The sequence below is a fragment of the Ahaetulla prasina genome, chromosome 2 (assembly GCF_028640845.1).
Source record: "Ahaetulla prasina isolate Xishuangbanna chromosome 2, ASM2864084v1, whole genome shotgun sequence".
NCBI classification, from domain to species: domain Eukaryota; kingdom Metazoa; phylum Chordata; class Lepidosauria; order Squamata; family Colubridae; genus Ahaetulla; species Ahaetulla prasina.
Window position 1 is genome coordinate 159,015,984 of NC_080540.1, and position 25,606 is coordinate 159,041,589.

Consider the following 25,606-nt stretch of genomic DNA (forward strand, 5'->3'; position numbering starts at 1 on the left):
TTGAACAGCCGCATGTATTACATGATAACCAAAACAGAACCAATTAAGTGGAGCAAATCAAAATAGCAAACGATCGATTTTTAAGAAGCACGGGAAAATAACTGTCTTTTGATCCAGCATCAACATTACATCAGGGAAAGAAACCTTCCTTGGGGGCCAGCAGAGAAATTATTATTACAATGGCCCCCTGTCCTAAGACTGTACTTCCTTCATTATGTGCATGTATGAAGCAGTGGTGGGTTTCAAATATTTTTACTAACAGTTCTGTGAGTGTGGCTTAGTGGGCGTGGCTTGGGCATGGCAAGGGAAGGATACAGTAAAATCTCCATTCTCACCCCACTCCAGGGGAAGGATACTGTAAAATCTCCATTTCCTCCCAATCAGCTGGGACATGGGAGGCAGAGAATAGATGGGGGCGGGGCAGTCAGAATTTTTACTACCAGTTCTCCAAACTACTCAAAATTTTGCTACTGGTTCTCCAGAACTGGTCAGAACCTGCTGAAATCCACCTCTGGTATGAAGTAGAGAGAGGAAAGGAGGGAGGGAGAACTCTCAAAGGTAGTAAGCATCACCATTTATTCTCTATTGGGATCAATCTCACATTATTTCCTACTGCATTTTCTGTCATACACCTAAACAGTGAACTTTGGCAATTAGCAAGTGCTCCTTGGTCTTTCCTGGTCCTCAGATGAAGAACCCTTTAACTCGGTTGCTGTTTTGCAACACTTGATTAGCCACACAGATGAAGAAAGTGTAATATTTTCATACTGAAAACAAGATCAAAGAGTTGGGTCAACTGATTCCCTTCCTAAAACGAAGATAAGCAAAGGTAGCCGGATGTGCAAGGAGAATCCACACATACGGAGCCCCTGCCAGATAAAACTCTCAATCCTTAATCTCCGTATTAGATAAGATTCTGATGAGAAGCCATTCCCAAGCATCGTTCAGGTGATTCCCATGGCTGCGTCTCTCCACAGTGAGAACTGGATGACCAGATCCTTCGCTGTTCACTTCATTTGGAATTGCAGCAAAGGTTCAGCTACTGAATAGAGAATTAGTTGTCCACAGAAGATGGCAACAACCAAACCACATGCACAAAAGGAAACTGCTCTGGTAAATTTGGGGGAAAAAGACACAAGGGGGCAGTGACTGTATGCTTTCCTAACTTTCATTTCAAGCATGTTTGGCTTATTTCACACACACACACACACGCACACACATACATATATGTGGGTGTAAACTGTAACCAGGAACACACCATGCAAGGATAAGCTGAACACTCTGTGCTTCAGAACAACGCTGAAATGTGATCCTGGCTGCTATGGTGCTTTAGCTAGTTTAAAAGAGGCTAATGGGAAAGGATTGCCTGGGTGAAGTTGCACGCCAATCAGCATCATGTTTTAGATTCAGTTTTAAATTACTATTAAATATGTATTACAGAACTAGGAAAAGAGTGGGAAAATCACTTTCTTGGCAACTTAGCGAGCAGTGATGGCGAACCTCTGGCGCGCGTGCCAGAGGTGGCACGCAGCGCCCTCTCTGTTGACACACGAGCCATCGACCCACCTCAGCTCCGCCGCACATGCGTGTGCACCTCCCACCGGCCAGCTGGTCTTTGGGTCTCTGCCGCGCATGCGTAGGGGGTGGGCTGCATACAGGGTGGGCGTGCATGCGCGGGCGGGGCGCATGCCCTGGGGCAAAGTGCATGCATGGGGGTCACACTTGCATTGCATTTTGTGGGTTCGTGCGCTTTGGGCATTTGGTCAAGAAAAGGTTAGCCATCACTGTTAGAGAGTCACCGAACAGAATTTCCTGTTGGAAGACAATATGCTGACTCTGTAAAGTGCTTAGAGAGGGCTCGAAAGCCCCGTGAAGCGGTATTTAAGTCTAAGTGCTATTGCTACAAACAGAATTCTTCACGCCTGAACAGCCTCTCTTACATTTGCTACAAATCATGGCAGAACATCAGGAGGGACCATTTCTTCCAGCCCTAAACTGGCTGTGCTTCTTTGCTTTTTGCAAGTCACCCTGCATCATCTGTTTATTGTGGAGGTGCTTTTGATCGCCAACCTTCCAGCCTGGCTTTGAAACATAAAATTAGACAAATTGTGTAGAAAAGTTTAAAAAAAAAAAAGTGGAGGGGGGTGCAAAACAAGCCTTTGTTGGTAGGCGCATGGCAATTTTCTCTTTCTGTCCTGCCATGGCATTAACTTGATGTTAATTGCTTGATGTCCAAGGACGGCAGAGGCAGGAGCGCTTGAAGAGCAGCTGCAACCGGACGGTACTCGGGACAGGAGATTTGGGCCCTTCCTGGCCAAATCCTCTTTTCTTCGTGGGCCAGAATTACCACAGACCGCCCGATGACGCATTCCCTTCTCTGTTCTCAGGGAGATCTCAGATAAACCACCCCTATCAGCTGGAAGCATCACCTTTTAAATAATAGTTTCAGGCTGCTGGTCTTAGCCTTCAGCCCACAATAAGAAAATAACTGGTTGATTTCCACATGAGGAACATTAAGAGCCCAATGGAGATGGAAAGATACTCTGGGTACTCCCTTGAGTTCATTTGGACTGTAGCCTGGAGACATGCACAGGTGGGAGGTGGCACCTAAAACAAGTCATCGCCCTGCCTTTCCAAACTCAGATTGCCCTCTGGTTAGCAATAAAAGTCCTCTTAACTCATCCCCTGCTTCCCTCCCCCGCTCCCCTCCACAAATTTCTCTGCTCTAAAGACCCTTGGTCACAATTACTCACTCTTTCTTTCTTTCTTTCTTTCTTTCTTTCTTTCTTTCTTTCTTTCTTTCTTTCTTTCTTTCTTTCTTTCTTTCTTTCTTTCTTTCTTTCTTTCTAGACAAGACTCTTTATCTCTTCAATCCAACTGACACCTCACAGCCATCATTTATCATTTTTTTTAGCTTCTGAAATTTGGGAGAGGATGGCTAATTGCTGACTTCAGCTCTGATTTCTCTCCCCCCCCAGCCACCCCACCCCACCCCACGTGTAGTTGCCTGAGTCATGCCAACTAGATACCAGGGAATAATTTTTCTAGAGCAAGGAGCATTGGCACGCTCCCTTACTTGGCATGAAGAGCTCTGATGGAGACTACAAGCACGAGCTCATTCCAGTCTTGAAATCAGCCCTGCAACTTGGGCAGGGAGGGAGTAGCTGAAGCAACTTAATGTGTCTGCACCAGGACCTGATGCACTCAAGCAATGCAACCAAAGGCGTACATTAACCTGGGACAGAATGTACTGTTCGAATAAACTGAGCAACCTGGGAACACAATATACTATAAACACTGGGAAAGCTAAGCAGGTATTCTGACCGAACACGGCTTGGATGACAGGCTGCTGGTGAGCTCTGCCTCATGCGCAGAGATCCTCGGAGGCTTAGGAGGACGTTCAAAAATGAAAAGCACAACCCAGTGAGCAAATCATGAAAATAGGCACCGCATCATCCCATACAGTGCACCTGTCTGAAGATCCAGGTGGTAAAGGAGACCTGAATTCAGCTTTCTCAACCACGTGGTTCTCTTGTTGTTAACTCAGCCCACTGAGGAATACCCAGTATCATCGTAAAATCATTCAAAATAATCTTATTGTACCTGGTGCTCTTCCAGATTCATGGGACACCAATGCCCATCTGTCGTGCTGGGGAGGATAGGAGTCTAGATAAACAGAACTCAAAGACTCCAAATGGGGGAAGACTGCTAGCTAGAACATCCACCCAAACCAAAGACAAGTATCAGCTTTGTCATTTAACCAGAAAATATTTGGGAGAGGAGTGAGGTAACCCATGCAGAGGGACTCCATTTCCCCATACCCTACCCCCAGACCCATTTACTTTCAATTTTAGTAGTTTTCTTAACAACCAGCGATGAGCCATCTGAACTATAGTGCCAAAATATGTCAGTAAAGCATGGTTTGGGTCTTTTTTTTTAAAAAAAATAATTCTAAACCATCTCTCACTATTTTACCATTTTTTAAAAGGCACTCCGAAAAAGAAGAACAGTGTTTTTGACAAGTGATGCCATTGCACTGGGGATATATTTTTTTACAGTCCTAAATTCTAAAAAAGGCTGCTTGCCGCTGCCATAGTCATTCATCACCTCTAAGCAGATATAGTAGGATCACTTCAAGGGACAACTTGCAAGTTACGTTTTTAGGCCTGGATGGTTACCCAAAAGTAGAAAAAAGTAGCTCTGGACCATTGCACAGGACAAGTAGCAAGATACTTTTTAATGGGTAAAAGTGATCAGGGTTACAAAAATGTCTTATAGGAGAAGTCAGGTTGCCATCTATGTCCCTTCATCTTTTATCTAAGGGATTATTACAGGGAGAGTGCAAAGTTATCGAAGACTCTTGCAGGGAATGAATAAATCCTTTTCAGAAATCCTCTTTAGATTTCATTATGTACAATATGTATGAAACAGCCATAAGGTGCACTCCTTCTTCTATAAAGCCCACTCAATACCCACTCACAAAATAATGGGGGAATACGAATGTGCTCTAATCAACGATGGTTCTCTTATTTGCTGATTGCCTTGTCATCTTCTGGGCTCTGATAAGCTCCTGAAGAGATCTCCTCTGCACTACCACCAATGTCCCAAGGAGCTTACGTTTGGGTTGGGGTAAAGCAAGGACAAGTGGAAGACGTGATATTGCAGAAGCACAAGTGCAAGGAAAGCAAACGGTGGTCCTACCAGTGATTGGGGCCCAGAGCATAACCAGCTCCAACATTGTCCTTAGTTAAACAAGATCACAAAGGTCGTTTTTATGAGGTTCGCTTTTCTCTCCCTTTTTTGGCTAGCCTGGAATTAGGGCCGAAACAAAAATATGCAAAATAACTGATCTTTTTTTTTGTGTGTGTGTGTGAAAGATATCCTCAACTAGAAATTGGCAAATTAAAAGGCCAGATAAAATGATTTCAGCAGGGGGTGCCTCTACCGTCTAGACAAAATGAAGGCCCCCTAAAGAATACCAAGAAATTTCAGCAGATAAAATCTTGTTATTCAGTTGGCTGAAAAAATATCCGAAAACTAATCTTTGTGGGGGCAGATATAAGTAGAAAGAACAATAATATCCAGACTAGGATTGTGCCAGAATTCTGAAATTTGGAACAATTCACATCATACAAAATGAAGTTCACATAAATTTTCAGGCGTTTTTACAACCTGCTCACTTTGGATATAGCAAACTTAAGTTTCTGACTATTTCATTTCTTCATTTGTTCAGTTTTAAGTTAAAATCAATAGTGTTTTTTTTTCCTCCTCAGTGCTCTTTCCGCTATTGCTACACTAATTTCAATATACGTATTGAAAGCAGTTACGAAAGCAAGGGAAAGCCTAGCATATGTACCCTAAGTTTACCCTAAGAGCATGTGTATATAAATACGCACACACACGTGTACGCATGCACGCACACACACGTGCACACACACATACACACATGGCTGCATCGGGAGCTCAAGTAGACCAGTGGGTGAGCAAATGCTCACTTGACGCAATGAAGCTCGCTAAAGGACTGAGAGGTTACTTCTCATTCCTCTCTCCTTTCTTGCTTGTTGTATTATTATAAATCTCTCTCTTTCTCTCTCTAAATATATTTCTGTTTTATCAGACACAAGGCCTAGAGGCTCAGCCTCGACTGCTCAGTCTCGACTGCTTCCAAAGATCTGCAGGAGAAAAGAAAATATGTAGATGATGTCCAGGTATATGTTGAGGGCTCCAAAGATGTATTCTTCTGGACTCATGGCATAGCGACGGTTCCCCATCAGGAGCTGGGTGTCAAAGGCCAGGAACTAAGGAGAAAAAAAGCAAATGCAGACAGCGATTAAAATGCAATCTTTTGGTGTCGAAGGCGTTAGATGGAAAAAATTGGAAGGTTGTTGGTTCCCCAATCCCTACTCCCAAATCGCATAATTTAAATAAGAAGAAAAGAATTAGCAGAGATGTAAGGAAAAAAAAGTGTGCAAAACCTATAGTCCTGTGCATGGATGTTCCCAGATACTTCTGTTAGAAGTGCAGCTAGATTGACATCCAATGGTGGGATTTAATGGTGGGCCAGCCAGAATTTTAACAACCGGTTCGTCTGAACCAGCCCAAACCAGCTGGATCCCATCAATGTATCACATCTGTGAATATTCACCTTCTCCTACCAGTGATGGGTTTCAAAAAATTTTACTACCGGTTCTGTGGGTGTGGCTTGATAGGTGTGGCATGGCTTGGTGGGCATGGCTTGGTGGGCGTGGCACGGGAAGGATACTGTAAAATCTCCATTCCCACCCCACTCCAGGGGAAGGTTACTGCAAAATCCCCATTTCCTCCCGTTCAGCTGGGACTTTGGAGGCAGAGAATAGATGGGGGCGGGGCCAGTCAGAGGTGATATTTATTAGTTCTCTGAACTACTCAAAATTTCCACTACTGATTCTCCAGAACTGGTCAGAACCTGCTGAATAGTACCTCTGTCTCCTACCCAGCTCTGCTCTTCACTATGGAGGTTCCCTTGGCTTGGATTATAAATGGAGGATCTTCTCCAGCTATAGGCCAAACGAAGCTCCAGTGTGTTCAATGACAGAGCAAGAACATGGAAAAGGAATCATCCAGTCCAGTAGATGTGTCCTGATTTCCCTAGCCTTGTTGAACTAGCCTTAGTTTTATTGTGGTTTGTCAAAACAAGCCACAGTGGCTAGGTGCACACAATATGCTAAATAAAATCAAACCACGCACTATAACTGATGCATATTTATCGGCAGATCAGAATTTAAATATTAAAATAAAAAAATGGGTAGGCTATTCACTAGATTTACATCCTAACTTTTCTTTGGGATCCCAGCTGGGGACTTCTACCAATCTACTTTTCCTTGCAATAAGCTTATGGGGTAGAAGATATGAAAGTCTCTTTTTCTTTTCCAGTAGTTTTCAGAAGTGACATAAAGTTGGCTCCTGAGGATTCATCTGGACTAGATTAAAATTCAAGCTAGATATGAATCTGTGGGTTATATTCTTCGCATTATTGTCACATCCATACAAGCTTCATGAAATGGCGCTGCTAGTTCCACAACTACAAATGAAGTGGTATTAATCATATCAAACTTAGATGATTTAAATTTCAAACACCTGCTTTTCTGACTGAACGCTACTTTTTTTTTTTTTAGTTTTGGTCCCTTTAAGTCAGCTTTGACTCCTAGCAACTGCCAGGCTGCATCCCTGAGTTTTCTTGGCAAGATTTTTGGAGTGGTTTGCCTTTACCTGCCTGCTAGAGCTTAGACAGAGGGACTGGCCCAAGGTCACTTTTGTGCCTAAGGTAGGACTAGAAGGTAGGACTAGAATTCACAGTCTCCCAGTTTCCAACCTGGTGCCTTAACCACAAAACCAAACTGCTACAAAAACACGCCCTGGCAATCCTTTATACTGTTTCTCCCTTGTTGCCGCTTCATCCCAGATGATAAATGAGGCAGCTTTAAGTCCAAATTGTATTTTAGCATCATTCAAACACCATCCCAGGGGAGCCTCAAGCTAATTTTCTATTATTATTATTATTATTATTATTATTATTATTATTATTATTATTATTGTTGTTGTTGTTGTTGTTGTTGTTGTTATTATTATTATTATTATTATTATTTCTTTTATTCATTAAACATGAAATTTAGTCAACTGGACATTTAAAAATGTGTCACAAATACCACTGACTGGTGCTAACGGCTGATATGGGTTGCTGCCAGCGTCCTAGATATCAACCAAGTATCTTCTTAAAATATACAATGTTCCGAGTAGCACAGTTTTTTTGCAGTTCTGCTGGTGTTATTGCAGGAAGCTGCAATTTCTTGATGTGTTGCTGTTGCTGTTGCTGTTGTTGTTGCTGTTGCTGCTGCTGCTGTTTTTATTAATCATCATCATCATCATCTTTATTCATTAAATATGAAACTCAGTCAACTGAACATTCAAAAAGGCATCACAAATACCATTGACTAGTGCTGATGTTTGATACGATGTTTGCTGCCAGTATCCTAGGTATCAACCAAGTATGTTCTTAAGATATATGATGTTCCAAGTAGTGCAGTTTTTTGCAGTTCTGCTGGTGTTATTGCAGGAAGCTGCAATTTGTTGATGTATCTTATAAAATTCTTGGACATGGTATACCAACTGCCCTGATGACAATGGGTATCACTGTTACATGTTTCATCCGTAGCCATGTAGTTTCGATGGCCAGGTTGCGATATTTCATGATTTTTTCCAGTTCTTTTTCTTTGACTCTGGCATCTCCTGGTACCATGATGTCAATAAATTGTACATTTCGGTTTTCGACAACTGTGATATCTGGTGTATTGTGTTCCAAGTGACGATCTGTCTGTATTCGAAAGTCCCACAAAATCTTCACCTCCTCATTTTCTATAACTTTTTCCACTTTATGTTCCCATGACTTTTTGGATACAGGCAAGTCGTATTTTTTGCATAATGACCAGTGGATTAATTTAGCTACTCGGTCGTGTCTAGCTTTGTAATCAGTTTGTGCAATTTTGCTGCATTCACATATTAAATGTGAAACAGTTTCGACTTTATTATTGCAAAGTCGGCAGTTTGGATTGTTTGAATTATTATTATTATTATTATTATTATTATTATTATTATTATTATTATTATTATTATTATTATTATTATTATTAATTTTATTTACACAAAATGACAGTATACACAGCAAACGAGATAACTATGCTGGATTTCATATCACAGACAACTAGTCAAACACTTCCCAAGGGTTTAGGACTGCGTGATGTATTGGTGAATTATTATTATTATTATTATTACTACTACTACTACTACTATTACTACTACTACTACTATTATATTCTGTGGGTTCCGTAATAATTGAGGCTCCACAGATGTTCACACATAACGTTTATTTTAACTCACAGAGACCAGCAACAACCAGCAGACCAGGCCTGCTTTGACAGCCCTCTTTTTATTCAGCTCCAAAAGCGGGAGCCAATCAGAACAGAACAAGAAACCATCTCCACCACTAGGGGCCGCCACTGCCGGTGCAGGACATAGCACTTCTTTCCCCCTAGCTTGCACAATCGTAATCCTGGAGATACGCTGGGCGCCGCTTGATTCGGCTGGACCTTCGTGGCTCCGTTGTAGCCATGGTCACTGGCTGACCCAACTCCTCAGCCTCTTCTGTGGGGGATGTCTCCGGCCCAGGGACCCCTAGCCCCTCCACCGGCAGAGCAGACAAGGCTTCCTCTCGGTTATCAGGTACAGGGGCTGGGCATCTTATTCCCTTGTAGCTTAGCTCCTCTGCCCAGGATGATTGGGTTGGGCTACCTCCTGGCTCTTCCTGAGTGCCCCACTCTGGCAGCTGCCCATCCCCAACCTGACGCCGGGCCCTGAGCTGGTCACAATGTCTGCGCCACACTCTACCCTCATCTAACTCGACCCTGTATGAGCACGGGCCGGTGATTCCCACGATCTTTCCTGGGAACCATAGGGGGTGGCCGCTGTAATTCCGGGCATACACCGCCTCCCCCACATCAAATCTCCTGTTTGCCCCCATGGAGTCCAATGGCTGACTAGGTGAGTATTGGGGGTGCAATCTATCAAGTGTGGTCCTCAAACGCCTGCCCATGAGTAACTCTGCTGGGCTCTTATTCGTAAGTGGGCACGGTGGAAGGTCTGGAGAGTGAAATGCGGGCAGTGCAGAAAAGAGAGGAGACGACAGGCAATGCTGTGCTTGGACTACAGATGGATAAAATGTCTTATTTCCTTAGGTTTCAAAATTTGGAAGAAGTGGACCAAGAAGACTTGAGAGATGTTGTGACTAAATTGTTGGGAGAATTTCTTGGGAGAAGTGTTGATTTCATGAATTGGGATGTGGATCGAGTTTATAGAGTTAATTAGCAATATGCACGCACGCATGCAGTTCCCAGAGAGGTTCATGTCAAATTTGTGAGAAGAGGCGAGATGAAATTCTTAGAAAACATAGGAGTGGGGCACTGATTTACAGGGGCAGGAGATAGCCATTCTGAGGCAGATTCCCAGACAGGTACGTGAAAAAGAAAGAAATATTATTTTTGTCAAGCAAATTGTACCAGAAGGAGTGGGCTTCAGATGGCTGATGCCAGAGGATTGATGATTTTCGGGAGGGCATTACGAAAAAATCAGTACAATTATGGAGGCTACGGCCTATGTGGAGGAACACAAAGCCTTCCTGGAATCAGATGACCCAGGAATTGAAGAAGGGGAGGTTATAGATCATGGGGCTGAAGCGGCTGGCGCTGTTGCGGCCCTGGAGTTGGGTCAGGCTGAACCCAGAGTTCTGAGATCCAAAACTAGGAAGTGATAAAGATATTTGGGATTGTGTTGGTTTTCCTTATTCTCTTTTGTACGATATTCTGTTTATTCTTGACTCTTCTTTATTACGTATTTAAAATTTGCAAACTTTGCTACTTCGTGTCACCTGCTTGCCTTATGGCTGTTGTATGTGTTAAAAAATTTGAGTAAAATTCTTATTTTAGATAAGAAAAATGAAAATTTACCATACCTGATATGTATTTGTATAAACCTTTTTTGACTAATAAAAACTTTTTGAACAAAAAAAAAAAGAACTTTTGAGATGACTCTGTCCAAGCCAGACATTCTAGCAATGTCACAAGCAGTAACGGGAAAGGCGGAACCGTCAATCAGAAAAACATGGGACGCTGGAGCCGGGTCTTCCACCTTGGTCATCAATGGGCAACGGCTCAGCGCGTCAGCATGGCCCAAATGTTTCCCAGGCCTATAGACCAGGGAATAGGAATAAGCTGCCAGGAACACCGACCATCTGGTCATTCTTGGTGATAGTACTTGCGGAGTCTGTCTATCCCCAGCCAAAATCCCCAACAGCGGCTTGTGATCTGTAACAAGTTCAAACGGGCGACCGTAGAGATACTCATGGAACCGCTTGACCCCCGCAACCAACGCCAATGCTTCTTTATCCAACTGTGAGTAGTTGCGTTCCGCGGCAGCCAAGGTTCGAGAAAAGAATGCAATCGGGGCTTCCGACCCGTTGGTGCAGGACATAACAACTACTACTGTTATTTTCCATCCTCTTTCCTTTGCTTCATGATTGTTTCCTAAAATCCACATAAAAGAAGCTTGGCAGGACTCACCATTCATATTTGTGGTTTAGTGCCATGAGCAATCCTAGGTTATCAAAGGTGCAAAGTGACATGATCAGAAAGCAAGGAGAACAGCCTTTCTTTGTTTGGAATTGGAAGTAGTAAACTGGTTTATTCCAGTATTCTTAACAGGATTACAGGAATAGGCCAGATAACCTTGTTGGCTCAAGGCACTGGCCCATTTAGCTGATATGCGTATATCTCTCCTATCACTATTTGCGTAAGAACCACATTCAAAGGTCCAGAATCAGGAGCAGAGAAGATAAATGGAAACTGAGGGAAGGTTGGGGCCAAAAAAAAAAGAGAGAGAAGTAAACAGATTTTTCAGGAACCCTGACAAAAAGACAGAAATGTTCTAGCACACAGAAGGCATGTATCTCAAATAAGGAGGTTCATTGCTATCAGATGGATTACTGAACAAAGAAATAGGACTGCCAACTGTTGAGCTGAAAACACTGCTGACCCAGTGGGCTGAATCTGTCCTTAGAATATAATAGTGGACAGGGAAATGGTACATGGCAGAGGATCTGATGTGAGACCAGCCTATAACATTTTCACTGCCTCACTGCCTTTTTCTTTGGTCTTTTGACTATGTCACATTCTTTCAGCATGGCAGAGCCCAGAATAGGGAAGGGGCAAAGTCTATACAGCCAGTCTTCTCCCATGAATGTACTTGTTAGCCATCCCTTCAATACATGTATGTGGCCTACAAGCTTCTAGCATGTGCCTTTAAAAAAAAAAGTTGATGGCTTTATTGAGACCATTCATTCATCCACCTGACAATAGTTCACATTTCTGGATGTTTTACATTGGTGTAGAAATCCAAACAATAAAACATGACTAGGAGAGGAGATTGACTTTTTATGGGGATAAGAATCAGGCTGAGCATACTTTCCACCCACAGATTCGTATTTTGGGACCAGCTGGCTTGAAACGGATCACTGACACAGTATACTTTCCACAATCCCCTTATGTCTATGGCACATTGTAGCCTATATTGTTTTAGCTTTCCTCGGCCTGCATTTTTCAGGATGCTTTGCTCTGCTTCAGATTCTTAAACTGAAGAATGGCATTGTCCAAGGGCTTCATCTTCCATTTGAAGGCAGTTGAGGAATGATGAAAATATTTCACCTAATTTTTATAAGATTACTGTAATATCATAAAAGGGACATGCAAATCTCACTACTTTTAACCCAAATATGGACAGACTTCGGCTTTAAGTCCCAAAGGTGCTTTTTCAAACTGGATTTTCTTTCTTTAAGTTGCTGACTTAAAGGACTGAAGAACTGAAGAAGCTTCTTGGATGAGAAGTGAAATGTCTTCAAGGAAAAAAACAAAGAAAGTCCAGTTGCCTTTTGAAAAAGCACCTTTGGGACAATTATGACCTGCATGACTGAGAATCTCCATAAATCTTCAGCTCTAGGGATAGAATGCGCTTAAGCCCCATATTTCAAGCTGTCAGAGCCTCTCCAACAGCATCACCAAATTAATTTCCCATCACTTTGAAGGGGTAACATGTACATTAAAATAGGTTTCACAGTGTTTAAAAAAAAATCTACTTGACAAGTCACCCAAAACAGAACCTCCTCGCCCATGTCCATGATTTAACTCCAACCATTTTGCATTATCACCAAGCCCACTTTCACCCTTTGCTGTCCCTCCCTCTGCAAAATTACCACCCATATCCATTGACAGGACTCTGCTTGAACCTAGGCAACACAAGCAATGCTGACTTACCAGTGGTGAAATTCAATTTTTTTTACTACCGGTTCTGTGGGCATGGCTTGGTGGGCATGGTGTGGCTTGGTGGATGTGGCAGGGGAAGGATACTGCAAAATCTCCATTCCCACTACACTCCAGAGGAAGCATATTGCAAAATCCCCATTCCCATCCCACTCTGGGGCCAGTCAGAGGTGGTATTTGCTGGTTCTCTGAACTATTCAAAATTTCCACTACCGGTTCTCCAGAATCTGTCAGAACCTGCTGGATTTCCCCCCTGTGACTTACCATTGTAAACACAACTGCACCCAGAACAGCATAAATCGCCTGGAGCCATGGCACCTGCAGAGAAAGGGACAGAGCTTTGGGGTCAACCTAATAAGACAGAATGTAATATAACCTATGTGAAACATCCAAATGGCTGCTGAAAGAAGGAAGGTTTAGTTGATTCCCAAATAATGAAGAAGAAGAAGAATTCTTTATTGGCAAAGTGTGATTGGACACACACAAGAAATTTGTCTCCAGTGCATTATCCAAAATAGAAATGTTTCTGGAAGAAGGAAAAGAATCAAGTGAACATAATGATAGGTAGCCTTCTGGGTGAAAAATAATAGGGAAGCAGATTCTAACTACCCCTAAATATTATGGGGAGCAGATGCTAACTACCTCTAAGAGTATCTCAAAGGTAGAAGTTTGTGGCAGTGGAGTATTCTTCTTGAAATGGTTGCAAAGCTCTCTCCTTCACCAGCACAGCAAACAGAGTTAGGGATGTTGTGGGTTGAGGCCTTGATGAGACCATTATCTTTCTAGTCATTCAATTATTCTGCCTTGCAGGAAGCTGGGACCTCCTTATGGACTTGTGTGCCTGCAGAATTTCACTGGTGACCTTCTCATCCAAGCTAATGGGACAAATATCGGACATAAATACAATCGAGAGAGGCCAGTGATATTTTACGAGAAGAGTCCTCCATTCCTCTACCCGTACCTTATGCCACCAAACTCCAAATTTTGGGCTTAGATAACTTAGAACTACACTGACTTCAGTCTGACCTAAGCATAGTACATAAAATTATCTGCCACAATGTCCTACCTGTCAATGACTACTTCAGCTTCAACCACAACAATACACAAGCAAATAATAGATACAAACTCAAGGTAAACTACTCCAAACTCGATTGCAGAAAATATGGCTTCAGCAACAGAGTGGTCAACGCCTGGAATGCACTACCTGACTCTGTGGTTTCTTCCCCAAACCCCCAAAACTTTAACCTTGAACTGCCTACTGTTGACCTCAGCTCATTCCTAAGAAGTCTGTAAGGGGCGTGCATAAGTGCACCAACGTGCCTACCGTCCCTGTCCTAATATTCATTTTTACTTATTCTTTTCATATATTCAAATTATGTTTATACTTTTACCTGTTATCTTATATATGCTTGACAAATAAATAAAAATTAATTAATTAATTAATTAATTGAAGGCTACAATTTTCAGTATCTAGTCCCTACTATTTCTATCACTGTGTAACTTTCTGTGAACATATATGTGTAATTAAGGAGCTTCAGTGTTTTCATATGGGGAGACTAATTAAAAAGCACCATTAAATTTACTTTGGGCCTGAATAATTCAGACATGCAAGCAGTATTATTTTTCCCATTTTTGCTTCTGTTAATATTTAAGATGACTGTATGACCGGAATGTTATAAATTTTTATATAGCTGATAACATCTCATTTGTACATTATCCGGCCTCATGTAGATGACGGAAGCTTACATTCCCCACAATCAGATTTTGAATAGTTATCAGTTTTTAGAATTACCATGTTCAAATAAAGGGGGGGGGGTGTTGTTGGTTTGTGTCTGTGTATTGTAAAAACCTTTTGTTGTTTTCTATAGGGACACTAAAAGGATCTGCATAGATCACATGGTAAAGCTTTTTTTAGCTTGTTGCACTGTTAGGCAGCAAATGTAAATGGGGGAATCACATGAGTGAAGCTCCTTTATATAAAGAATCTTTCTAGCAAGATTTATTTAAAGTCAAAGACCAAATAAAAATGGGAATTGCTACCTTTTCACGTAGAAATCACATTAAGAAAGAGGACAACTTTCTCTAGGTCGAGCTAGTTCACTGTATCCTGTCTGTTTCTCAACCTCCATTCTTGAATGCATTCAAGCATACCATTCATCATCTTGTGATCGATTGGAACTAACTTCACCTCATGATCTGCTCTAATCTGCAGACTTGCCCAAAGTTACAATTGTGACCGGGAAAAACAATAAGAGAACAAGAATGTGCTGAAAACCATTTGGAGAAGATGGAATATTGAAATGAAACTCTTGACATACACAATTTTGTAAACAATCATTTTCACCACCTTCAACATTCCAGGGAAAGAAAACAATGCATTTTTATCTAGCCATTTTTTGTTTTCTTGGTAGCCTTACCTATCAGAGTTTTAGACGTTAGGCAAATTAAGACATAGAGAGGTCCAAGATCAGAGGGATTAGATACTCTGAGGACCAGGCTAAAAACTGTTGCTAACTCCCAACTTGTCTGCTGCTTCCTCTGAAGGGCAGCATTTCTCCATACTGAATAGAATAGAATAGAATAGAATAGAATAGAATAGAATAGAATAGAATAGAATAGAATAGAATAGAATAGAATAGAATAGCAGAGTTAAAAGGGACCTTGGAGGTCTTCTAGTCCAACCCCCTGCTTAGGCAGGAAACCCTACACCACTTCAGACAAATAGTTATCCAACATCTTCTTAAAAATGTCCAGTATTGGAGCATTCACAACTTCTGGAGAACTGGTGGGTTTCTACCGGTTCGCCCTGGATTGGGCAAGCTAGTAGCAGCGGCAGTGTGAGGCTCCGCCCACCCACCCAGATGCTTCTGCACATGTGCAGAAGTGTCGCGTGAGTGAGCACTCACGAGCGAACCTGTAGTGACAGGTTTTAAAACCCGTCCCTGTTCCACTGATTAATTGTTCTAACTGTCGGGAAATTCCTCCTTAGTTCTAAGTTGCTTCTCTGTTTTAATTCTAACAAATGAAAAGGAAAGCCGATCACACTCAATGGCTTGGATATGGTGAAAGGAGTTGGTAAATGCTATTTCCAATCCATCAATTGTTTTTTTAATGGACATCCATGGGGAGAAGAAGAAGAAATTGTTTCTCCCAGAACTCGAAAATCCCAGCAATAAAATAGTGTAACTCTTTTCTCCCACACCTTGTCAGAAGCCTATGGGGGGGGTTTGTTTTTTTTAAAGATAATAGCAATAGCTCTTAGACTTATATACCACTTCACAGTGCTTTACAGCCCTCTCTAAGCGGTTTACAGAGTCAGCCTATTGCCCCCAATAGGGTCCTCATTTTACCCACCACGGAAGGATGGAAGGCTGAGTCAACCTTGAGCCTGGCGAGATTTGAACTGCTGAACTGTTAATAGTGGATATTACAAAATACTCCCACTGCAAATGACGTCTTCTGCTGCAGCAGAATGATAACAACAGAAGAATGTGAATGGAAGTTCAAAATGGTTTCCAGTGGGAAACAATTAGCGATGACAAATGATCCCAGCCAACAAAGCTAATGGGAAGCCCAGCCCAGCCAAAAAACAAGCAAACAAAGTATGCCTATCAAAGGGACCTCACCACGTAGACCAGCACAAGATAAGTTTACACACACATACAAACCCTTTTTTTTCCCTCCCATCAATATTTCTCAATATCTAGAAGGCTCCTGTGGTAACAAATGGTAGAATGAAAACTCTGTTGTTGAAGAGATACTAACCTGCCTCCATTCTACCCATTTCTTTCCCTCTCACAAATAAATTTTTTTTTTTTTTTTTTTTTTGTTTACATTTATACCCCGCCCTTCTCCGAAGACTCAGGGCGGCTTACAATGTATAGGGCAATAGTCTCATTCTATTTGTATATATTTACAAAGTCAACTTATTGCCCCCCCAACAATCTGGGTCCTCATTTTACCTACCTTATAAAGGATGGAAGGCTGAGTCAACCTTGGGCCGGGCTCGAACCTGCAGTAATTGCAGGCTTTGTGTTCTTAATAACAGGCCTTACCAGGCAGAGCTAAACCGGCCCATATTTGCCTCATGAGCAACTCAAAACTAAACGCAACCCAGTGACAAAATCTGCTGCTGCCAAAGTGATAACAGGGCCTGAAACACAGGTAATTGTTATGGCAAAACAAACTGAGATAAGGCTTGGGAGGAAATTACGGTTAGAACATTTAATCAGTGGAACGGCTTGCCTCCCGAAGTTGCAGGTGCTCCAACACTGGAGATCGGACAACCATTTGTCTGAAATGGTATAGGGTTTCCTGTTTCCTTGAGGAGGGGGTTGGACTAGAAGACCTCCAAGGTCCCTTCCAACTCTGTTATTCCATTATTCTGTTACTGAGCGAGAATATATAGAAAAGATACCAGACAATTAAAGGTAAAGGTTTCCCTCGCACATATGTGTTAGTCGTTCCCAACTCTAGGGGGCAGTGCTCATCTCCGTTTCAAAGCCGAAGAGTCAGCGCTATCCGAAGACGTCTCCATGGTCATGTGGCCAAAGGCGCACGGAACGCTGTTACATTCCCACCAAAGGTGGTCCCTATTTTTTCTACTTGTATTTTTTACTTGCTTTCGAACTGCTCGGTTGGCAGAAGCTGGGACAAGTAACGGGAGCTCACCACATTACGCGGCACTAGGGATTCGAACCGCTTGACTGCTGATCTTTCAATCAACAAGCTCAGTGTCTTACCCACTAAGCCACCGCGTCCCAACACCAGACAATTAGCAGCCCCCAAAACAAAACAGAACGAAAGATCAGCAGAAGATTCCAATAGGGTTTTTTTTTAACTCATCTGTACTTTCCTGTCTTAAGCAAGATATTCCAAAATTGTTTACCACCTCCATATGATAACTGACACTTTTCCTTTTGGCTGACAATCTGTCCCAAGTCTTCTGCCTTATACTAGCTATGCCAGCAGCAGTTGTGATGAAAGCAAACATTTTAAAAAATAGAGGAGAAAAATAACTCAACCCTAAAGTGTCTAGTGACAAAGGAGAAAAGAAATGATTTCCCTTCAAGTATCTAGTGAGATTCACATTATTGAACCATGTTTCCTTTCTGTAGTTTGATTAGTGAAGGTAATGCAGATATGGAAAATTAACATACTGAAAAAATTTAAGATACAGGTAGTCCTCAACTTACGACCACAATTGAGGCCAAAATTTATGTTGTTAAGTGAGAAACTTGTTAAGTGAGTTTGGCCCCATTTTATTACTTTTCTTAGCACATTTGTTAAGTGAATCACTGCAGTTGTTAACATTAGTAACACCGTCGTTAAGTGAATCTGGTTTCCCATTCAAATAACTTGTCAGAAGGTCACAAAAGGTGATCGCATGCCCCCAGGACACTGCAGCCATCATAAATATGAGTCAATTGCCAAGCATCTAAGTTTTATTCAGGTGACCATGGGGATGCTGCAACGGTCAGAACTGTGAAAAATGATCACAAGTCCCTTTTTTTCAGCGCCGTTGTAACTTCAAACGGTCACTAAGCGAACTGTTGTAAGTCGAGGACCACCTGTAGTGGGGGGGGGGTTTTTGCTTCTAACTAAATTGCATCACTGGGCATAGAAAGATAGTTCTGCACCTCCTCTGCTACTAGACGTGGCAAAATAACACTTTTGGTATATATGCATATATGGATTTGGTTGGCAAAAATAGGAAACTTACATAATGGAAAGGAAGCATAATAGCCAGAATGATCCCACTAAACAGCAGCACCATCAGCATCACAAAGAGCACCCCCTGGCAAGACGTAAAATCATACTGTGGGAGAAAACAAGGGGACATTAGTGTAAGATGCATGGATTAACTTGAAAGTCCCTTAGCTCCTGGATAGCCTAAGTCAGTGGCCCCCAACCAGTGGCGGGGTTTCAAATTTTTTTACTACCGGTTCTGTGGGTGTGGCATGGTGGGCGTGGCATGGCATGGTGGGTGTGACATGGCATGGTGGGTGTGGCTTGGTGGGTGTGGCAGGGGAAGGATACCCTAAAATCTCCATTCCCTCTCCAATCCAGGGGAAGGATACTGCAAAATCCCCATTTCCTCCAGATCAGCTGGGAATTGGGAGGCAGAGAGTAGATGGGGACGGGGCCAGTCAGAATTTTTACTAGCGGTTCTCCGAATTACTCAGAATTTTCGCTACTGGTTCTCCAGAACTGGTCAGAACCTGCTGAAACCCACCTCTGCCCCCAGTCTTTTGGGCACCAGGGACTGGCTCCATGGAGAGAGGTTTTTCCACAGACCGGAGGGGGCGTGGCTTCGCTTGTTTGCACAGTCTGGTTTCTGGCATGTCACGGACCAGGGAGTTGGGGATCCCTGGCCTAAGTAATACGTACATCTGCCTTTCCCAAATTAATATTTACCAGGCACATTGAATCTGCTACCTTAGAGCACCAATGAAGTTGATTATACAATGAATCTTCAAGTCACAAGATTGAGGGGGCTCCCATAAATGAATTTAAAAATCCCCAATATCTGCTGCTTTGTTTAACACCCATATGGAACATACCACCACTTTTTATAGCCTTTGCTACATGTTCTCTGAACGATGTATATTATATATCAGGGGTCTCCAATCTTGGCAACTTTAAGCCCGGCGGACTTCAACTCCCAGAATTCTGGGAGTTGAAGTCCGCCGGGCTTAAAGTTGCCAAGGTTGGAGACCCCTGTTATATATTGTATATTCCCTTTTATGTTATCTATAAACTCCAACACAGCCCTCCATACTGATTGGATCAGATCAGATCAAGAGTAGCTCTCAATGCAGCACGAACTCAGCCCTTCCAAACAACAGAGAATGTTTGATTTGCAATATGGAAAGGGCAAAAGACTCTTAAATTACTCTACTATATATATATATATATTTGCTGTTCCTGCCTGATAAAGCCCTTCTGAATGAGTGATGATATACAGTGGGTGTTTTTTTTTTTAAACTTGTTATACTGTTTGAAGAGGTCTTAAATGGCATTTTCCCCCCCTCCATCTAAAAAGTTGCCGATTAACTTCATTCCCAGTTTGGAGAAAAATTCATTTTAACTTTTTAGTTGGCAATTCTTGAGCCAATTCTCAAATTTGGATAGGGAGAGGGGAGAGGGGCAAGTCTAATTCCTTGGAAAAGTTGCTTCTCGAGGCCACCATTACCTGCATGAGAGAAGAAGCAATGTAAGTTTGCTCAATGATGTAAGTTCTAAAGCAGAGTTCTAAACCTCAGCAACTTTCAGAATCTTCAACACATGTTAAAAGCTGTTGAGGTGGAGAAACATGGCTCCAGAGCAGGGGTAGTCAACCTTTTTATGCCTACTGCCCACTTTTGTATCTCTGTTAGTAGTAAAATTTTCTAACCGCCCACCGGTTCCACAGTGATGTGCCATGTACCGCCGTCTGCGCATGCCTCTTGCACATCGTGGATTGGGTTGGGTGGGGGCTCCGGCTACCAGCTCTGCTTGTCTGTTACAGCTGGGTGGTGTGGGGGGAGTTGCGCGAGCTATTCTGGGATGAGGCTCTTTTGTTTGCAGTCGCACTATAGGGCCATTTAGTTTCACTTACGTAATGTGAACTAAACTTACGCACGGGCGATACAAATAGTATATTTTCAGAAATTTAAATTGTCACAGGGAATTTTATGAAAACCTAATGAAAATGTTTTTAAATAATGCTATGAATTTTTTTTTAAGTTAATTAAATTAAAAAAAAGGAAAGTGCTTCAGTATCGGACAAAACCCCTACCGCCCACCGTGAAAGTTGGAACGCCCACTAGTGGGTGGTAGGGACCAGGTTGACTACCACTGGTCTAGAGTAATCACAAAATGTTTGCCTGCTAACTTTAACAAAGAAAAAAAACTGCTCTGCTTACATAGGAGATGGTAAAATCAGAGAACTATGGTATAAATGCATTTATGCACCTTAGTCTGGAAGCTAAATATGGTGACGGAAAGGCAAACCAAAGCTGTAATTCCCAGGCAGAGGAGGACAGATGTGGTGTTGTAGTAGCTGCAAAAGGAGTAATGACATGACATTGTTGAGAGGAGTCAAGCAGTCAACATCAGACATACCATAAGAAAGTCAGCTTAAAATTTATAAATTTGTCTATGGAGCCATCAAATGACCAATTTGTTGTTAATCAAATGGTCAATTTGCATCTTCGGGGACATAGAAAACCATCTGTGGGACTTTTTTTTTCTAATTAACCACCAATTAATCCTTGAACATTCCTTGTATAGTAAATGCATTTTTCAGAAGTCCACCAGGCATGATGAAATTATCTATCATAAGTATCTTTATGCAGTAGGGTTCTTGATGCTCTCTGAGCTTTTCTTGTAGAGATTTCATTACCAAACTAATTAACATCATGATGAAATTACCTATTGCTAGAGAAACATCTGCAAGAAAATCACCAAGCTCAGAGAGCACCAAGGACTTTACATTGAACCCCAACCTACAATTATTGTGTTTTATCAACACTTTTAAACATTCGAAGACCATTTTTCTGCAGTCATATACCAATAGTGTATCATTTTGTAACAAATCTATTTTAAGTTATAACAATGTAAATCCCAATTTAAACATTTTTTAAATTTAATTTAAAACATATTTTTCCCACTGTTCCATCAGTATATTATATCGAAATTTCTTAGCCCTAGATTTTAATAGAACCTGCTCCTAGAAAAATACACTCAGTATTTAGAGTGTCCCAATTTACATGAGCTTTTGTATTCTTTTGCAAAAGCTTGCTGAATAGGTAGGGGAAATATAGTGGTTATTGACCTGTTCAGTTATCCAGAATGCTTGAGTGACAGCATTGTTTATCTGCTCTTCACATTTGCCCCCCCACACACACCATTGGTTGGCGTTTGATAAAAAAAGAACAATGGAAATCCATCATGTTACCCTACATGGGATTGTTACAGCAGAAACAAAGGGAGGATTATACAAAACCCAAACCAGAGACGGACTGAAAAAGAAGATTCTTTCTTCCTCCTCTCCCCACTTCAATCTATTCATTTCTGGGCAGAATTAGAGCTACTGTACAGCATTTGCATGCTATCAGCCTGATCTTGGTTGCCTGAAACAACGACATTGCAGAGGAGTAAAACTTTGGAACAGTCCTTCTGTTAACACTTCTTCTCTACTCATTAAAACCTTTCTCGACGTGCATTGTGAAGCTATAAACATTGTACTAGAGTGCAGAATATACACAGAAGTGTATATAGAGACACAGCAATATAGATGTTTAGTTCATTGGCTATTTTATTTTGCCCATCTGCACAGGTACATTATCAAACAGACAAGACAGAGCTCCCAGAAAAATATGGTTTTCATTATTATAGAAAAAAGGATAGGAAAAAAAATTATAACTTAACGATCAACCACATTTTAAGCACTTGGTTGGGTGATCTTAGGCAATGTATAAGTAGTCCATTCCATTAAAAATCACTGATTTTCAAGATGGTTAAATGTTCTCAAGATCTTACATTAAAATGAACATATTCCATTAAAATAGTATGAGGTTTGGTAATCTTGTAAGATTTCAGTCATTATTCATTGCCAGTTATAGAGCAATAGGACTAGCACTTAGACTTATATACTGCTTGACAGTGTTTTACAGTCCTCTCTAAGAAGTTTACAGAATTGGGCTACAATTTGGACACTGGAGAATAATGGTCTTAGAAAGTCTAGCAATTAAAATTAAATTATATATTTGATATAGGCCTTGATTTTCAGAAATAACGATTGCAGAAGAATGCAGAATGCCAGGGAAAAATGTAATCACGCACACACATATAAACACCCAACGTGTTATTCAGGTGCCTAGTATAGACATTTACCTGGAGAGCATTCCTGTCAGGTAAGCCATGGACAGAGTCTATAAAAATAAAAATAAAAATATTTAGTTACTGTAGAAGCAAAAGCTGGAGGCTAAGAAGGAAAAGGGATGTAAAACTGTTTATGGATATCATTCTTTGAGCCTATTCAAGATAACTGAGCTGGAAGACCACATTCTATAGTCTTACCATATTCCATTAGCCATCCAACCATTTTATGTTTATCTCATGGTAGAAAAATTAGGAAGAGAATAAGTGAGGTTTTAGGCAAAGAAGAGATCCTTCTAAGAAGCAATAATGCTGAACATGTGAGGCGTGAGTTGTAGTTAACTAGATCAGGGATCTCCAACCTTGGCAACTTTACGACTTGTGGGCTTCAGAATTCTGTCAGAATTCCAGTCAGAATCTCCAGTCAGAATTCTGGGAGTTGAAGTCCACAAGTCATAAAGTTGTCAAGGTTGGAGACCCCTGAACTAGATAATTGTGCAAGTTAATGAAGGTATTGCACAGACAACTCAGGCTGAACAGCTACATGCAGGTCAGGTTCATAGGCTGAAACTCCTACTATATTCTTGTTAGTTGATTGATGTGCTTTGTTTATTTATTGCACCCATGAGGAGCTGGAATCTTTAAGAGTTGTCAATCTATTCCTTATTGATCTACTGGATGGGTGCCACCAGTAGTGAACACCATAATTACTTGTGGTTGGAAATAGATGGGCAATATCGCCTTTTGAATTTACAGATTAAGGTGGGAAGTGTGCTGTAAAAGTCCCCTAGGGCCGAGCAACTGTCCCAGCACAGACTACTAAGCTACTTACAAAGATGCTGAGGAGGATCAGGTTCCATGGGAAATACCTCCTATGAATTAAATGAAAGGGAGCCAAGTGAATTAGGTTATCCAAAGTACATCATCACGAAAAGAAAGTTGTACATCATTAACTTGCATAATAAAATCATTAAAGAACAACAGTAATTAAAGCAATCAGGCCACAGCATGTGCAATTTTGCAAGAATCCTGGTTACACAAAAGGGCCTGATATCGAGGTACCGGCTTCATTTGAATGATGGCTAAGCCTACAAGTACAGGAGTTACTGAGTGAAACATTTTTATGGCATGGAAATTAACTCTCACTTCCTAATAACTGTGGATGGAGTTGGGCAGCTATTAAAGAGGCGGCTAGAGCTGATTGAATAGCTAGCTAGCCTAATTTGAATCAGATATTAGCTAAGATATTATAGCATTGAGATGCATCAATCCTTTCAAGCAAATTAATCAGATGAATGAGAACTTTTCCTTTCCTTTCTAAGCCAGTGTATAATAAACAGTGGACATATGCAGTAGACAACTTCCCCCAACCATAAAATGCCAAGACAAAGCATTGAAATATAGGAAATGTCTTTTGATGCAACTGAAAGATAGAATCTGAGCTAGTCACATTCATTATGTGAAGCTGTTTTGCTTTCTTCCTTCCTTCCTTCCTTCCTTCCTTCCTTCCTTCCTTCCTTCCTTCCTTCCTTCCTTTCTTTCTTTCTTTCTTTCTTTCCAGAATGTTTCCTTTTTCATCCCTTTCCCACTCGCAGAGTATTTCTGTGTATATATTAGAACAAAGTCTTATGAACCATATAGAACTGAATATTTTATGCTAGACTTGCAGATGAAAAAGGTAATGACTTAGTTAAATGTTTTAATAATTAAAAAGATGAGAGTGTTTCTTCACTGAGCATGACTGGATACAAGGTCCTCTGGTGGCTCAACAGACTAATGCAGTCTGTTATTAACAGCAGCTGCTTGCAATTACTGCAGGTTCAAGTCCCACCAGGCCCAAGGTTGACTCAGCCTTCCATCCTTTATAAGGTAGGTAAAATGAGGACCCAGATTGTTGGGGGCAATAAAAGTTGACTTTGTATATAATATACAAATGGATGAAGACTATTGCTTAACACAGTGTAAGCTGCCCTGAGTCTTCGGAGAAGGGCGGGATATAAATGCAAAAAAAAAAAAAAGGTGCATTTCGAAAAGAGCATTGATGGCTGGTGGCTAACTATGCATTTGATGCATTCAACTGCTACTCTGAGGATTTGAGATAAACCAATGGAATGTTTTTGATTCAGCCCCCTCTGGCCACCCCCCCCAAGGGCAGATGACTGAGTTTCTGGTTAACAAGCCAAGGAGAGCTTGTGCAAAGAAAAATTTAAATATTTTTTGAAAACTGACGGCCATCACCTTCTAGGGGAGATGGGTGGCATAAACATTTATTAAATAAACAAATAAAAACTCAGGACTCATTTGTCTATATGCTTTTCCCCCCCCTTATACTCAATATGTTGACCTGTAAGCAAACACTATTTGTTGCATTTTTAATCAGCCCAATAACAATACATTATAATTCCCAGAAGGAAGCAAATCCATAAAAATTTGGTGGCCATATTTGGTTCTTTAGACAGGCCAACAAGACTAGCTCAAGTGACGTTAGAATATCCACACTTCCACCATCGCATGGTCTCTTCCCCAAACAGAATTAACCCACCACAAATAGTCCAAACCCCTTGTGTAATGTTACCTTGGTCCAGAGCAGCAGGCAAGGATCAAATAGGTGATAAAGAAAACAGCACTAGGAGGAGAAAAGAGAGAGAGAGAATGAACCAAGGGGAGGAGAGGGAATCCTGCCTGCTGTTGCTCTTAATCTTTTCTTTTTTTCTATCTTAGATGATCATTGGTTAACAAATTCTGAGGAAAAAAGCACTATATAAATACTAGACATAATAATTCCTTCTATGATCGGGGCCTTGATGAGGCGAAGGGCATGTGTGTGTATGGGGGGCGGGGGT

At 41.4% G+C, this 25,606-nt stretch overlaps 1 protein-coding gene across 1 annotated transcript in view; it reads right to left on the reverse strand.

The window, feature by feature from the left end:
• Positions 1-4,251: 4,251 nt before the first annotated feature.
• FAIM2 (Fas apoptotic inhibitory molecule 2) overlaps positions 4,252-25,606 on the reverse strand; it is a 42,654-nt gene continuing 21,299 nt past the window's right edge. The window contains exons 6-12 of the mRNA XM_058166203.1: positions 25,339-25,389; positions 23,596-23,635; positions 22,779-22,816; positions 20,856-20,943; positions 18,622-18,717; positions 13,164-13,217; positions 4,252-5,798 (exon numbers count right to left, since the gene is read on the reverse strand). Of these exons, the coding sequence (XP_058022186.1) occupies positions 5,649-5,798; positions 13,164-13,217; positions 18,622-18,717; positions 20,856-20,943; positions 22,779-22,816; positions 23,596-23,635; positions 25,339-25,389 (517 nt within the window). The 3' untranslated portion in view covers positions 4,252-5,648. The remainder of the gene's footprint in view (positions 5,799-13,163; positions 13,218-18,621; positions 18,718-20,855; positions 20,944-22,778; positions 22,817-23,595; positions 23,636-25,338; positions 25,390-25,606) is intronic.